Genomic DNA, 17,635 nt, shown 5'->3' with positions numbered 1-17,635 from the left:
GTGTTCCAAAACTTTTTTCCAAGCGTTGCAGATTCGATTTAAAACCTCAAACACTGCTGACCGTGTAGATGCATAGAGCCCCGAATAAATGTCATCCTAAAAATAAAGTTTGAAACCATTTAAAAAAATACCACAAAAATACTTCAATTTCCACCAAAAGGAAACCGCACCAAATGTTTGTGCGCAATATACACGGTTTGGTAACTTCTGTGCATAGAAGAACATCATCGAAAATTGTGTGAACCATTCAATACTAAATTCAATTTGGCTGAACGTAGTATGTAGTTAAATCTTTCGTGTACATACATGTTAGTTGTATTCCACATGAATCCCAGGCACTGTGCTGCTTGTATTAAACGCTACAATAGTGTCAGGAAAAGTTACGTTTTACATTGTAGTTTACTTCGAAGACTGAGGTAGATGGCAACCTTTACTTCAGACGACTTCGAACTTCATGCAAATATAACTTTATGCATATTATGCAAATATTTCAACATAATATATTGTATTTAATATTAATTTGCATTTATGTTATTTTTCTGTCATCAAGTATAATTATTTTGGTTAGTGAGGGACTCATTTTAACAAACTGTTACATCAGATGGGTGCGCGCGCACCACCCGTCCCCGACTCTTCACGCGCTCTCCTCGGCCACGCGCCTGCGCGCCCTCTATCCCCACACACGTGACGTCAGAGAGCAGCATGGCGGCCAAGGTGACTCCAGCAGCACGGCTTTTAACTAAAAAATTGTGATTGTTTTTGCCTTTTAACTATTGATTTGTAACCACAGTGCATAGTTAGTGGGTTGAACAAGGGTTGTTATATAATTCAGACGTAAAGCGTGACCGTTAAGTGTTTTAACGGACCGGCGCGCAGCATCACCGGGCTTATCTGTACGCTCGTGCCGCGCTCGAGCCGACACTGATATCAGTGAAGCTTGTAAATGCATAAAAACATGGAAATTGCGCGCCAATGAGACTTTACGAGCTTTTTATCAGCATTTTCTGTTGTTAAAGATGTGACTTTGTGTAGAAAATGCAGTCAGGTGTGTGTGAGGGACATGTAATTGGCTCGTTTTAATCTGCAGGAGCTGACCTTAAGATGTTACTGTGTTTTAGTTTTTGGTTAAACATTGGTTAGTTCTGCTTGTTTATAATCAGTTGCGTGTAGAAAAGACACTGTGTCCTTAAACTGCATGGGTCATTTGATAAATTGATGATCTGAAAATGAATGTGGACTTACGGTGTCTTTCTTGCTTAAATTTACATATATAAGGCGCAGCACAGGTATGTCCGTGAGGTTGAAGAATGTAGTTTTGTGTAGAGGTGACCCCACTTAGGGAAGCATCTGTTTCAATTCATAAATTACCTGTGTGTTCTGGTTTTCCAGGTGCAGTCAACCAAAAGGGCCGACCCCAATGAACTGAAGGTCATCTTTCAGAAGGTAAGACACAGCAACACAAACTTATAAACAAGTGGCATTGTTGTGTTATTTGGTTGTTATCAGGCTGCAATGATTTCTTGTTGGGCTTGCTTGTGTGTAATCTAAGAAGCAATGATAACATTGAGCTGTCATTCAATCTTCACTGCATTCTTAATCGGCACAAGTTTAGGGTGACTAGAAAGCAATCAGATACAGTTAGTAGTCCAAAGTAAATCACAATTGAAAGTTTTGGGAGTTAGTGTGAATATGCGAGCATTAAGGATATCTAGTATATACTAAACTTAGTATGCATTTAGAAATGGTAGGCATTTAATACAGTCTCTCAGTTGCGCCGAAACGGATCAACGATTTTTATGATGTCATTCTGCACTCGTCATATCCAAGGCTGTAATGTAAACTAAACGCTATTGGCTATTATAAAACGTGACTAGCCTCCCAATACTTTATGAATGTGAAAATACCATCAACACTTAAAGTCACTTCAGTGGGTCTTTAAAACGCCCTTCACATCTTTTCAATGAGTCTATGGAATTGGTTCTCAAACTGGGGGCCGGGGCCCGTAGGTGGGCCGCGATATGGTGCCAGGGGGGCCCCAGTTTTATTACATTTTATAAAATAGATTAGTTTATCATAAAATTCTGTGTAATTTAACCTAAAAAATAAGGCTACTTAACAATAGCACTACTTTGTATAATTTAATTTTTTGTTTAATTAAAATGTTACGTTTTAGCATTGTTTTTGTCATAAATTTTCTTTGGGGGGCCGCAAAGGATGCACCGTACATAAAAGGGGTCGTGGGCTGAAAAAGTTTGAGAACCACTGGTCTATGGAATGTTAAAAATGTAAACTGCAAGTGTTTAATCACTGCTGTTTTGGGTTAAACAGTCTTGGTGTTTATGTGTCATTTTAAAACAGCAGTAAGGAAATAATCTCTGCCCTCTACCGGATAACTTCTGCAGTTAAGACGGCATGTGCCAGTCAGCTGAGAGTAGTTGTTTCTTCTACCCTCCTGGGCTGCTTTGGTGTCTGGTGACTGTGACTTGTGTGCGATGTAAGTTTATTAATAGCACTAAAGCATGTACGATCACTGTCTGGACACAAGAAAACATAAATGTCAAAGCAATAGATGCACCAGTGAAGAGTGTAACATAAGGTCACAGGGCGTCTCAGATTAGATCAGGTATTTACAGCCTTTTTGTTCTCGCATTTCAGTGACACTTCTATAATGGGAAAAAGTACAGAATACAGGTTTGGTGAAACTTAAATTCATTGCTTTGAGAAGTTGCCCGGGTTTGCTGTGTCTGGACATGCTTTCAATAGTATTAGTTGAGATGGAAGAGACAGCCATCACACAGGAGATGTTACGTAAGGATACTTAACTTTTTGACTTTTTGGAATTGCTAAAGTGTAGTTGTGTATGTCAAATGTAAACATGGGTTTATGTCAGGTCAATGAGGTCACATTGTAAAACCAGTTTGGCTCATGAATATTTATTTTGTTGCGTTTGGTGAAAGGCAATGTTTTGTGCTTACCGCTTGTTTGTTGTCTCACAACCGTTTTGTAGAGGCGTCCGTCTGCCTGATTTTAAAGTAGCCTTTGACATTAACTTTTATTTTTGTAATGTTTAAATTATACCTTGTGGAAATGGCTTTAGTAGGTGTGAGGCTGATTTAGTCTCTGTCTTATTTGTACAAAAGTAATAATGGAGGATCTGATATGTGAGGACAATTCATTGTCAAACAATACTGTCATCCGCCAGGCCTATTAAGTGTTTTTTGTTTGTTTGTAAACTTAGCAATAAGCATACACTTGTCGTGCACAAAGCACTACATTCAAAGTTCACTTGATTTATTGTGTTGTTGCCATTTAGTGGTTGTACAAAAGAACAGGAAGTATAACGCATTATAAAATAGATAAAAACGTATTGGTTTCTACCCTATAATTAACAGATAGAAAACAATAACGGAGGTGTGTGGTACCTGTCAGATGTCCTAGACGTGACATAACAGGTTACTGCTTTATAAACTTTCAACAGCTTAATACAGTGGTTGAAGTATATAAATAATGCATATGAGAAAGCACTCACTAGAATGGGGAGAGAAAGAGAGAGAGAGACAGATGTGCAAGCCCTTCACTCCATCTGATACTAAAAAAAATATTTTTTTATTTTTGAAAGCAATATGAGGATAATTAACTAATAGAAGTACTTAGTTTATTCCGAATAGAAACCGTAATCTTTGGCAAATGTGCAATTTCATGCTAATGTCAACCTTATTATAAAAATTTTAGTTTTTACCCAAAGTTTTTAATCATACTGATATCTCAAATGTCAATATTTAGTTCTTTAAATACTCTGCTAAAGCATTTTTTTTTTTCATATTTGAGTCCAAATTTCTAAATTGTCACATCCATAAAGGAGAAATGTCACGTCCATACTGTTGTTTCTTCCTCATGAATGCATAGACGAAAATAAATATTAAATGTTTTTTGAAGAGCCGTCACTTCTCCATTTTTAGGGAATTTTTGCTTCTGGGTTGTTATTGCTTCTGGGCCTCAAAATTCTTTTGAAGTACTGTATTTTCCGGAATAGAAGTCACACTTTTTTATAATTTTGCGGGTCCTGGGACTTATAGTCAGGTGCGACTTATACATCATAATTATTTCATATAAACCAAGAGAAACCATTACCCTCTAAAGCCGCGAGAGTCCACTCTATGCTGCTCCTGTATTTATGTAATTCAATGGCGTCAGTGATGCGGATTGACTTCGGGACCTTTTTGAACTTGATTTGGCTTTTCGTGTTAATTTCGCCTATTCAGCCTCTCGGGTACAGTGGGGCAAAAAAAGTATTTAGTCAGCCACCAATTGTGCAAGTTCTCTCACTTAAAAAGATTAGAGAGGCCTGTCGTTTTCATCATAGGTACACTTCAACTATTAGAGACAAAATGTGAAAAAAATCCAGAAAATCATATTGTCTGATTTTTAAGGAATTTATTTGAATATTATGGTATTTGTCAATAACAAAAGTCTCCACAAGGTTTTTACACACTGTTGCTGGTAGTTTCGCCAATTCCTCCATGCAGATCTCCTCTAGAGCAATGATGTTTTTGGGCTGTCGCTGGGCAACACGGATTTTCAACTCCCTCCAAAGATTTTCTATGGGGTTGAGATCTGGAGACTGGCTAGGCCTCTCCATGACCTTGAAATGCTTTTTACGAAGCCACTCCTTTGTTGCCCGGTGGTATTTTTGGGATCACTGTCATGCTGAAAGACCCAGCAACGTTTCATCTTCAATAGAGATCGGCCGATATATCTGTTTTCCGATATTTTAGCATTTTCCGATGATCGGATATCGTTTTTTTATATCGGATTGACCGATAAACGAGAGATTTGAGAATTGCATCTGAGGAGAGGAGCTCACAGCAGAAGCGGCGTGCACAGAAAATATGAAGGCGGAGTGACGCGACTTCATTAAAAGGTCTTTGAGTATACTTACTTCGCATATTTGCAGGCATTTATAACACATCTTATTGTGCATTAATGTATGTTATGTTAAATAAGTTGATTTATTAAAAGCAATGTATGCAGCTTGTCCAAGAATAGAGACGAACTCAGTGTCACGCTGATCCATAAAATCCGGTCCCAATAACGACGTAGCTTTGCATGAATAAAACAGCCATGAATTAATGCTTTGTGGAATTAAAAACGCTAAATTAAATTAGTTTTTCTGTTATTTATGCTTATCATTAACATCGTAAAATCACGTTTATATTGCTGTTCACTTACCGGGGTTGAAGGCTGAAACACAGCCACCACATGTAACTAACTTTTAACAAGATTTACCCTATTAACATTTACCAGATAAACATTATTTTGCTAAAATATCTAAATAAATGTCTGTGGATATGAATTAATTATTTATTACCTCCGCAAGCGGTCACAGTTTGATACATTTAATGCGTGAGTAAATGCATAGATAAACAGCGCTGTCAACAGCCATTTCATAAGCTATAACAACAAAATATTCATTATTCTGACATCAAATACCAGTTAAGAAATTTAATGATATATAAGCAGTTTTGTTTGTTACTTTCCTGAATGTATTCCAGTCAGTGATATTATGTGTAAAATCTCTTTGCTAACTATTGGTTGGATTGCTGAAGGCTACAGGTTGCTGGTCAAGACAATGATATTATATCCCAAAAAAGGCACTTAATCCACCTGTTTTACTCTATAAACTATGTACAATATGCAGCCAACTCCGCTATGCTGTTCTCTCTCCCGCTCCGTCAAAACCGCAGCGCGAACTTTGGATCAGTCCATTTCTGAGGAAATGATAGGGGTGTTTGGAATGGTCCATGTATTGGGAATATAGTTTCTACATTATTCATTAAATTAATATTATTCTTCACTCTTTCAGACCCCTCTATTTATGACTTTGTATGCAAAGAGGGAGCAATTGTGATGATTATTATTATTATTATAAGGGTTTGTTCAGTTCAGTCGTGTTGTAGTAATTATGTCAAAAACAGAAGTATAACAGTAAATAAAAATCGGTTCAGCATATTGGTTATCGGGCACATAAGCATCCAAATATTTGTTATCGGCATCAGTTTACATGGCCCCATTCATTCTTTCCTTTACACGGATCAGTCATCCTGGTCCCTTGACAGAAAAACAGCCCCAAAGCATGATGTTTCCACCCCCATGCTTCACAGTAGGTATGGTGTTCTTTGGAAGCAACTCAGCATTCTTTCTCCTCCAAACACGAGAAGTTTCTACCAAAAAGTTATATTTTGGTTTCATCTGACCATATGACATTCCCAATCCTTTTCTGGATCATCCAAATGCTCTCTACCAAACTATACGGGTCCGGACATGTACTGGCTTAAGCACGGGGACACGTCTGGCACTGCAGGATTTGAGTCCCTGGTGGCGTAGTGTGTTACTGATGGTAGCCTTTGTTACTTTGGTCCCAGCTCTCTGCAGGTCATTCACTAGGTCCCCCTGTGTGGTTCTGGGATTTTTGCTCACCATTCTTGTGATCATTTTTACCCCACGGGGTGAGATCTTGCGTGGAGCCCCAGATCGAGGGAGATTATCAGTGGTCTTGTATGTCTTTCTTTTTCTAATAATTGCTCCCACAGTTGATTTCTTCACACCAAGCTGCTAACCTATTGCAGTTTCAGTCTTCCCAGCCTGGTGCAGGTCTATAATTTTGTTTTCTGGTGTCCTTTGACAGCTCTTTGGTCTTGGCCATAGTTGAGTTTGGAGTCTGACTGTTTGAGGTTGTGGACAGGTGTCTTTTATATTGCTAACCAGTTCAAACAGGTGCCAGTAATGCCGGTAACAAGTGGAGGAAAGAGGATCCTCTTAAAGAAGAAGTTCGAGGTCTGTGAGAGCCAGAAATCTTGCTTTTTTGTTATTGACCAAATACTTATTTTCCACCATAAGTTGCAAATAAATTCTTAAAAAATCAGACAATGTGATTTTCTGGATTTTTTTCTCATTTTGTCTCTCATAGTTGAAGTGTACCCATTATGAAATTTTTTTTAAGTGGGAGAACTTGCACAATTGGTGGCTGACTAAATACTTTTTTTGCCCCACTTTATGTTCTGTATGCTATTGTGTATCGTGTAAATAGCGGTTTGTATTACATTAACGTACGGACACCTATTCAGCCTGCTGTTCTGTGCTATTGTTTAGTTAAATAACTTGCCTTTCCAGAGTAAATGTCTGTTCTTTGGTTTAGATTTTGTGAAATTGTTTTCTAAATAAACGTGACGTATAGTCCACTGCGACTTCTAGTAGGGTTGCACGATGTGAGGAAAAGTTGCGATGTGCTGTGACATTGTTTAATGTTGCGATGGCGATGTGAGTTTTGATAAATATTTTATATTTTTTCATGTTTTAGGGGCCATTCACATGTCACGCCTAAATCGCGTGGAAAACGCTAGACACGTAGGTTATTGTCACATGACCTGCACGCTGCGCTTGTGTCATTCTGAAAAGGTGAAATGTTTTTGAACAGCCTGGAAAAAACGAGCGCACATACTGCGTGCCTACATTTGAAATAATGAACTTGAGCGCGCAATAGACGCAATATGTGAATCGCCGCTTCCACAGTACCTGTGTTTGCGCCGTCATCTCTCCTAAATCCAAAATAATTCCATGATATAGCTGAAGTGCTGTTCCTTTTCACCACAAGGTCTTCGTCTGACAACACATTTTCCTCACTCTTCTCTCCTTCCTACGCCATCGTTTTTTCTAACAGGCACAGCATCGCAACTGACACCTCACAAATCAATCTGAGCGTAGCTGACTTGGGGGTTCCCCTGATTGGCCTAATAGCATGAACCCGCAAACCATGTCTTCAGGACTAAACGTGATAGGTCAAACGTTTATTACATGCGCTTACCGTTTTCCCTTCATTCATCGCGTCAAGGCTGTCTGTTGCGATGTGTTCATCGCATGAGATTATATCGCGATGACGATGAAAATTCGATGTATCGTTCAGCCCTAACTTCTAGTCCAGTGCCGACTTATATATGTTTTTCCTCTTCAAAATGCATTTTTGACTGATGCAACTTATACTCTGGAGCATCTTATAGTCCGGAACATACTGTATTTTTTCTCCCAAAACTTGTCCTTTTTGTCACCTCCATAACGCATTTATGTTTGGCTCATCTTGTAAATATGCTGATATTGTTCTCATGTCTGGACTCTTTCATCAGGGGTTTAGGAAAATCTAAACGGATGGTTCAATATATTGGTAATAAATGCATTCTCTGAAATATTATATTTCAAGTTTTGACTGCAATTGGCAGATCCATAATGCTGGAAATTAGGGGTGGGCCGATTCAATACTTTGGATTGGATATCGGGTCGATCCGGACCTTTTTTGCTGGATCGGGTATCGGAAAAACGGGGCCGATGCAAATCCGATACTGTGCGATACTTGTGGTTGTTACTGTCATGCTACAGAAAAGTCAAACTATTATAAAAGCACCATAAATGTTATTATACACTATATTCAAAATCTTCTTAATATATTCAACAGCCTTATGCGAAAAACAAATGCATACATAAAGATATTTAAGGTCACAAAAACTGAATGGTTTGGTGCTCGCCGAGTTAATACACTGGAGTAGCGTGAATTAAATATGACACACACACACACACACATATATTAATTCTGTCACTTCTGCTTGCTGTCATTCCAGTTCAGATAGAAATTCAACTTTATGTTGAGTGTGGCTAATTCACATTCACACATTGAATTGTCTTAAATTCTGACCTTTGCCCAATCCTGACATGCATGCATGATTGAGCATTATAAAACAAATCGTAACATTATATGGGTCAAACGTAGATGTGTCGGTCTGTCTCTGGCATACAGCCTTCTGACAACCCGTGAAAACAATGCAGACATTTGTCAGCAACTTAAAAATAAGGTGAATTACATCTTCATCACATGTTTGCTATCTAAGAAAGGACTGTTCAAACACATACACATGTGCTGTAATTGTGCTTTTGTTTCTTTCAGTATGCCAGTGTGTTGGAAAAGGATGGAGAACGTTACATGACCCCTATTGATTTTGTGCAGCGGTATTTGGGTCTCCACACGCAGCTCCACCACAACCCTAAAACCGTTCAGCTGCTCGCTGGAGTCGCGGACACTACGAAAGATGGGTGAGACATGGGTTTCTAATTGGAGGTTACAGGCGTAGATCAGAAAGACATCTTATAACACGCCTGATGCTGCATATATCAAGCTTGCTAAACTATTTATGTAAATCCTGGTTGAGAAAATACTACAGTTAAGGGTTAACGTGATAGATTTTAGTGTTCTTCCTCTTTTCATGTGTTTGAGAGAGCGAGATGTATATTTAACTTTGTACTTTTGTGTTAACTGTTCAGGTTAATCTCGTTCCAAGAGTTTTTGGCCTTTGAGTCGGTGCTGTGTGTGCCAGATGCCCTCTTCATTGTGGCTTTCCAGCTTTTTGACAAGACTGGCACTGGAGATGTGTCCTTTGGTAAGAAAAACATCTGTGTGTGTTTCTCACTGCTGTGCACAGCACAGGTATTCTTTGTACTCGTACATTCACCAATTTGGTACATAATCATGCACATAATTTGACTGTGATAATTTCATTTGGCTGAAGAGTAAGTCTGTGTGTGTTTACAGATAATGTGCGGGACATCTTCAGTCAGACGACTGTGCACCATCACATCCCCTTCAACTGGGACTGCGAGTTTATCCATTTGCATTTTGGAAATGACAGAAAAAAACGCCTCAGCTACCTGGAATTCACCCAGTTTCTGCAGGTAACACAGGATGTTGTTCACTAAACATAGGATATCGAGGGCACAGCATCACATCACGTGGCCATGACATTAAATTTGTTGTTACCTCAACAAAATAAATGTGGCCATGGGATATTTTCACGTTCCCACTAGTTAACCTTTCGTGCCCTTAATATACAATGGTGTTCCCACAAATTAATATTTTTGTGGCCACTACATATTTTCACGTTCCCACAAGTTAATATGCAGAGGCCACGATAAAAGTAATGCCTAGTCCACACGTACACAGGTATTTAAAAACAGGGTTCCCACGGATCCTTGAAATCCTTGAAAGTTTGTAAATCTGGGCGGGAAAATTCAAGGCCCTGGGAAGTTTTTGAAAATATAGATACAAGTCATTGAAAGTGCTTGAATCTATTTTATGCAAAAAGTTTTCTGGAAAAAAACATATTATTCCCTGTGTAGTGTAGGTTAATATCATAAAAATTCTAGACTTTTTAAGCACACGTGCTAAACTGTTCGCTTTAAATGTTTATATCTTCTGTATGCGAATGTTGATTCATTCCAAAATGCTTTTTTGCATAGTTGTGTTTGACACATGAAAACGTCTCGGGTTACATATGTAACTGTTGTTCCCTGAGAAGGGAACCAGACGCTGCGTCTCCCTTGCCATACTTTCTGCGTCCCTGTAACGCCGTCTGTGACAATATTTCAGATAGCGATATACTTCCTGGCTCTCGCGTCACCCTGTCTTTGTCGTTAAGCCTCACCATTGGTTGAATTTGATATACACATTCAGACACACTTACCCCTAGAGGTGTCCCCAAAGTGTCACCGCAGTGACGCAGCGCGAGTTCCCTCGAAAGGGAACTGTAACATTGTATCTTAAAAGGTAACACGATGTAACCTTGCTCTCATTTGAAATGTGTCCCCACCTTTAGTCCTTGAATTTGAGGGTATTGGACCTGGAAAGTACTTGAAAGGTCCTTGAATTTGAAGTTAACTAAGGTGTGGGAACGCTGTAAAAAAATCTGTGTCCATGTGAACAGGCAAAACTCGGCATGAAGCGCTCTTAAGAGTGAACGCTCACATTCGACCTGAATGTTGACATTCACCAAAATCGACAACCTGAATAGGTATAAAAGATTGCAGTGTGTTAATGCCCGATTTTTAGCCGACCATTGACTGTTTTGCGCACCATGCCTGTAACTACTAGCATGCATCAATGTTTTTTGCCCAAAACACAAGATTGCACACTCATTTTTTATGTTTTCACTATCATTCGCCATATTGGTTATCGGTGTACATAAAAATAATATTGTTTATCGATTCCGGACAGCATTTCTATCCAGTGCGTCTAACACAAACTGACCCGTGTTGCATTGTGACAGGAGCTGCAGCTTGAACACGCTCGGCAGGCCTTCGCACTGAAAGATAAGGTCAAGAGCGGCGTCATTTCAGCCCTGGACTTTAGCGATATCATGTCCACCATCAGACACCACATGCTCACACCCTTTGTGGAGGAAAACCTTGTTTCGGTAAGCGTGCCTCCACTGCTTTTGTTTGGGACCGAATTTGTCATGATGTTATATGTTGTATTGTGTCTTGTATCCTCCTAGGCAGCAGGAAGTGGCACGTCTCACATGGTGAGCTTCTCCTACTTCAATGCCTTCAATGCTCTTCTGAACAACATGGAAATGATCCGTAAAATCTACAGCACCCTCGCTGGAACTCGCAAGGATACGCTCGTCACTAAAGGTGCGGCCCGGCCACCATTATCTGCGTGTACGGGAGTAACTTTTTGTTTTGCAATAATGCACATTTTGTCCCATTATGCTTCCTTTAGAGGAGTTTGTTCACGCTGCTAATAAGTTCGGTCAAATCACTCCCATGGAAATCGACATCCTGTTTCAATTGTCAGGACTGCACTCCCAAACTGGGTAATTTCCTTTCTTTTTTTTACATGTCAGTATGTCAATTCTATCATTAATTACTCATCGTCAGTTCCTTCAACACCCGTAAGACTTGTGTTAATCTTTAGAATACAAATGACTCATACTCATATTAACGAAAGCAATTCATGCTTGTGTTAAACACTTTCATCATTTGTCAGTCATAGATAAACATATACATAAATGCCTTATTCAATCTATTCATACATGCGTCCGCCAAACGGCCGTTAATGGGTCATCTATGTGTATATATGTTTATGGGTGATGTTTAATATGCATACATGTGCTGCTTTCATCCTCTGAGACTGACTTTTAGCACAAAAAGTACGCTGTCATGCATCAGCCATAGGTAGATATGCATACATAGATGCCTAATTCGATCACTTCATAGATGTGTCCGCCAGACAGCCATTAATGGGGCATCTATGTGTATATATCTATGGCTGACGTTTAAAATGCATACATGTGCTGCTTTCATGCATCCGAGACTGACTTTATGAGCAAGAAATGTACAGCGTCGTGCATTAGCCATAGACATACATGCATACATAGATGCCTCATTTGATCACTTTATAGATCCGTCTGCCAAACAGCCGTTAATGGGGCATCGATGTTTTTATGTATATATTGATGACTGTTAAAACGCATACATGTGCTGCTTTCATGCATCCAAGACTGACTTTATGAGCAAGAAATGTACAGCGTCATGCATCAGCCATAGATATATATGCATACATAGATGCCTCAGTCAACCACTTAATAGATGTGTCCGCCAAACAGCCATTAATGGGGCAGCTATGTTTATATGTATATATTGCTGACGGTTAAAACGGATACATGTGCTGCTGTCATGCACCAGAGACTGACTTTATAAGCTTAAAAAGTAAGGCGGCAGGTATCAGCCATAGATATATATGCATACATAGATGCCTCAGTCTATCTCTTCATAGATGTGTCTGCCAAACAGCTGTTAATGGGGCATCTATGTGTATATCTATGGCTGATGTTTAAAACACGTGCTGCTTTCATGCATCCGAGACTGACTTGAAGCACAAAAAGTATGATGTCGTGCATCAGCCATAGATATATATGCATACATAGATGCCTCATTCATCACTATTAATGCATTCGCCAAACAGCTGTTAATGGTGCATCTATGTGTGTGTGTGTGTGTGTGTGTGTGTGTGTGTGTGTGTGTGTGTGTGTGTGTGTGTGTGTGTGTGTGTGTATGTATATATACATATATCTATGGCTGACGTTTAAAACGCATACCTGTGCTGCTTTCATGCCTCTGAGACTGACTTTTAGCACAAAAAAGTACGCTGTCGTGCATCAGCCATAGGTAGATATGCATAAGTAGATGTGCATACATGCATAAAAATGCATACATGTGCTGCTTTCATGCATCCGAGACTGACTTTATGAGCAAGAAATGTACAGCGTCATGCATCAGCCATAGACATACATGCATACATAGATGCCTCAGTCGACCACTTAATAGATGCGTCCGCCAAACAGCCATTAATGGGGCAGCTATGTTTATATGTATATATTGCTGACGGTTAAAACTGATACATGTGCTGCTTTCATGCATCAGAGACTGACTTTATAAGCTTAAAAAGTACAGCGGCAGGTATCAGCCATAGATATATGCATACATACCTTATGCCGATGTGCAAGGCAAGTTTATTTGCATAGCACATTTCATACAGAGGTAATTCAAAGTGCTTTACATAAAAAATTAGAAATAAGAGTACAAATTAATAATGGGGCATGTATGTATATAGATTATACATCATATACATATAATGTTCTGAAGATTAATGAAGGTTTGAAAATATAAAATGCGCTTCATTTACACAGGTCTCCTGCGAGAGAGAGAGGGAGAGCTTTTTTTTAATCATCGATTATTTGTTTTTATGAATCTATGTAGTAATCGTTCACATTAGCATCGCAAAAACGATTATATTCAACAGCCCTAGCTGATTATCTGGTTTATCGTGCAGACGGTTAAACCTGGCTGATATCGAGAGGATAGCACCACTGGAGGAAGGATCTCTACCATATCACCTGGCTGAAGTGCAGAGACAAGTGAGTTTATCAGACTAAGTTGTTAGAGTCATTTATTGGTGATTTAAATGTTTATTACTGTCAGATAACACTGCAATGCTACTGTAACCGTGTATTACTGTTGCTCAAGGAGGTCAGGTACAAATGCGCTTGAATATGGCCAAGCAACACTTGCATGTTTCTTATTCAGACCGCTGTATTAATTCATTGAGTATAATATCTCATGATCTGTCATTTTGCAGCATTCACAAGGGGACGGCTCTCGGTCCGTGTTGTTGCAGGCAGCAGAGTCCGCATACAGGTTTTTTTTGGGCTCCATCGCTGGAGGTTCGATTTCTTACATCAGCTGCACTTTTACTTATTTTAATTCTATGATTGTATTCTAACCTGTGTGTGTTTGTGTGTGTGTGTGTGTGTGTGTGTGTATAGCTACGGGAGCCACAGCCGTGTACCCCATAGACCTGGTAAAAACACGTATGCAGAACCAGCGCTCCACCGGTTCCTTCGTAGGAGAGCTGATGTACAAGAACAGCTTTGACTGCGCCAAGAAAGTCCTGCGTTACGAGGGAGTCTTTGGCTTTTACAGAGGTAAAGTGCAATATGGGAAAAAGCTTTTGTCACAAGTATCTGATCTCATCATCATTTATATCACCTACGTGTGTGTGTTTGTTTTCCAGGTCTTGTACCACAGCTCATCGGTGTGGCTCCGGAGAAAGCCATCAAGCTCACTGTGAGTACAAACTTCACTTTACAAACAAATGCATGTGTTTGATCTCTGCTTAAAATGCGCATTTTCTTTGCAGGTCAATGACTTTGTGAGAGACAAGTTCACCACAAAAGATGACACGATACCGTTGTTTGCTGAAATTCTCGCCGGTGGATGTGTAAGTATTTATACCTGGAGCAAAGCAAATTAAAGTGATTTTATTGTTTTTTAATTGTGATTTTGTGTTCTTTCTAGGCTGGTGGCTCGCAGGTCATTTTCACCAACCCTCTGGAAATCGTAAAGATTCGTCTGCAGGTCGCCGGTGAGATCACCACAGGACCCAGAGTGAGCGCGCTCAATGTCGTCCGAGACCTCGGATTCTTCGGCCTCTACAAGGTGGAGAGAGATTTTGTCTTAAGAAGGTTATACACGAAGTGTGATCTGCAAATGTAAACATGTATATTTTTTCTTTCATAGGGTGCCAAGGCTTGTTTCCTGCGTGACATCCCCTTCTCCGCCATTTATTTTCCTGTGTACGCTCATATGAAAACACAGCTGACTGATGAAGATGGACGTCTGGGACCTCTGCAGCTTCTGACTGCTGGAGCTATCGCAGGTCAGTATATAATTTTCCCTGAAAAGTGAAATGGCGTCATGCACACTGTACGCAAACCCTAGCATACGGGTGATGAAGGTGTCATGAAAATTTTTGAAAAAAAAAGTAAATGCTTTCAAAATAGGAAGCATACAGTTACAAACATCTCTTCGTGTACTATTGTGCAAATGATTTCAAATTACATCATACAAACCAATTTTGTTGTTTTTTCCACATTTAAGGGGAAAAGTTCATTACCGCAACGTGTCCATGAGTGCAATTGGGGTTCTTTGACATGGAAATATTTATAATTAAAAAATCTAACAAATAAAAAGCTTCAGTGCATGTTATAGTATAAACATTTACAGTAAAGAAACATGTGGTATTTGGTGATCATTGGTAAATGTAAAGACATTAATAAGGAATATAAATGTGTCCAAGACCAATTTTCTCATCCTCCACAACAATTTTCAATAATTGTTTAAGCCCTCAAGGAACTAACATTAAAAAAATAAAATTAGTTGGAAGGGACATAATTGACTGTGACACTCAAGATGGCTACCATTCAGATAAAAGTTGAAATTTAGTTTGTCATAGTACCGAGACAAATTTTTAGTTCTCATTACCGAAACATGAGTTTGATAATGCATATATTTAATGTAATATCATGTTGCGGTAATGATAATTTTTGATAATGATAATCTAAAAAAATTAAATGTATAATTCTATAGGAAATATTTTTTAAATCCTCTAAAAATAATGGTTATAGTAATTTCAGACCTTAACCTTATATGTGCAAAAAATTGGCTTCAAGGGCTGTAAAAGAAATCTGAAATCTCACCCATATGCATTAAAAATGGACCATACTTTAGCCTTCAAGCGTAACGATTGTGCCTGTAGCTTATTTCATGACTGAACCTGAGAACTTGCATTTAAACAATTGCATTGGCATTTTAAAGGCATTTTAGACTTTGCCCTTTGCTAACACATTGGCATTCAAGTCTGGGTTTTCTTCGATCTGTAGGTGTCCCCGCCGCTTCGCTCGTCACCCCCGCCGATGTCATCAAAACACGACTGCAGGTGGCCGCACGTGCCGGTCAGACGACTTATTCTGGAGTGATCGATTGCTTTAGGAAGATCATGAAGGAGGAAGGTTTCCGGGCATTATGGAAGGGAGCCGGAGGTACGCACGCGCACCCCACACCATAACTTAATTTCTGTCAGCTTTACATTCGCTTACAATCATCTCTTGCTCGTCTCTCCAGCTCGTGTGTTCAGGTCTTCTCCACAGTTCGGTGTGACTCTGGTGACCTACGAGCTCCTGCAGCGATGGTTCTACGTCGACTTTGGAGGACAGTAAGTGTTAAATCACGACATGAAAGTCGTAAATATAAAATAGCAGGGTTATACCAGCACTGGGCGGTGTTTTGGAGATGGGGTTTAAGTGTGGTCTTGCAAAAACAAATAAAATTGTGTCTGTCCTCCTCTTCCCCTCCAGTCGCCCGGCTGGTTCTGAACCAACGCCCAAGTCGCGGATCTCCGAGCTTCCTCCCGTCAGTTCGGAGCACATCGGTGGATATCGTCTGGCGGCTGCCACCTTTGCCGGCGTGGAGAACAAGTTCGGACTGCACCTCCCCAAGTTCAAATCGTCCGGGGTCGTGACCATTCAACCTAAGGAACAAGCAGCCTCGTCGTAAAAAAACATGCCCCGATCACTCCTGGCTTCGTCCTCCAACGGCTGCATGCCTCCATCCCACAATTTTGCCTACGTCATTTTTCCACTCCTTTTTTATTTATCTTTAGTTTTTTCTGTTCTTAGGTGGGGGACATGGGAGATTAATACTCATTTTTAGTATCTCGTCGGCTTAATCGTCATCAGTGCCTCATTTAATGAAGTACGCTGGTTAAAGGTCGTAGCGTGTTCGCAAAAGCACAGGGTAGCCATTTTCTGCGCCACACGGATCAAGACCTAAAGCCACAGATCCGGTGAATATCTAACAAGGGCTCTAGATATCGGATTCAACCACTGGCTAACACTGAACCGAAAGAAACACGCTTGTGAGAGGAAACCGTAACACATTTTTGCTTTTATGTTTCCACTCTCTAAAACGTTGACACAGAGTTTTATTGAATTATTGCTGATGTATTGATGTGACGAAGCATGCTGTAGCGTTCTTCATTTGCTTCTTTGGCTTTGCGTAGCTTGCACATGTACTGTATATACATGTACATCTCATAGATATGGAGGAGAGAGAAAGAGAGAGAGAGAGAGAGATTTCTCTGCAACACTCTGATGTACAAAGGTTTCAAAACTTGATCTGTTGATCAAAGAAAATCATGTTTGATTTGAAATGTAGAAAATATTTAAGTGCATTTCATTCTTGTATTTTATGGAAATAAATCGATGCGGTTCAATTTTACATATGGTTTGTGAAGGTTTTATTACAACGAGAATGGGTGGAATTGTGCTGAAGATCTTTGACTGTCTTTTTTTTTAACAAATAAAGTGCTCAGATGCGATGGATCCTGCCAGCAAACCGGTATTTGTGAGTGGCCTGAGGC

The 17,635-nt window shown here is 39.7% G+C and overlaps 1 protein-coding gene across 1 annotated transcript; it reads left to right on the top strand.

Annotated features, from left to right (window-relative positions):
* Positions 1 to 609: 609 nt before the first annotated feature.
* On the top strand, positions 610 to 17,493 carry slc25a12 (solute carrier family 25 member 12). Its single transcript, XM_065293801.1, has 18 exons — positions 610 to 714; positions 1,390 to 1,443; positions 8,990 to 9,135; positions 9,364 to 9,479; positions 9,632 to 9,771; positions 11,142 to 11,288; positions 11,370 to 11,508; positions 11,597 to 11,690; positions 13,709 to 13,793; positions 14,015 to 14,099; positions 14,202 to 14,360; positions 14,450 to 14,502; positions 14,576 to 14,656; positions 14,734 to 14,874; positions 14,956 to 15,094; positions 16,098 to 16,256; positions 16,339 to 16,429; positions 16,572 to 17,493. Exons 1-18 carry the CDS (start codon positions 703 to 705, stop codon positions 16,768 to 16,770), a joined length of 2,040 nt encoding a protein of 679 aa, XP_065149873.1. The 5' UTR covers positions 610 to 702; the 3' UTR covers positions 16,771 to 17,493.
* The last annotated feature ends 142 nt before the right edge of the window (positions 17,494 to 17,635 follow it).

Source organism: Paramisgurnus dabryanus, chromosome 7 (assembly GCF_030506205.2).
Source record: "Paramisgurnus dabryanus chromosome 7, PD_genome_1.1, whole genome shotgun sequence".
Taxonomy (NCBI): Eukaryota; Metazoa; Chordata; class Actinopteri; order Cypriniformes; family Cobitidae; genus Paramisgurnus; species Paramisgurnus dabryanus.
Note: the sequence above shows the minus strand (reverse complement) of the source record. Positions and strands in the feature narration are given on the sequence as shown.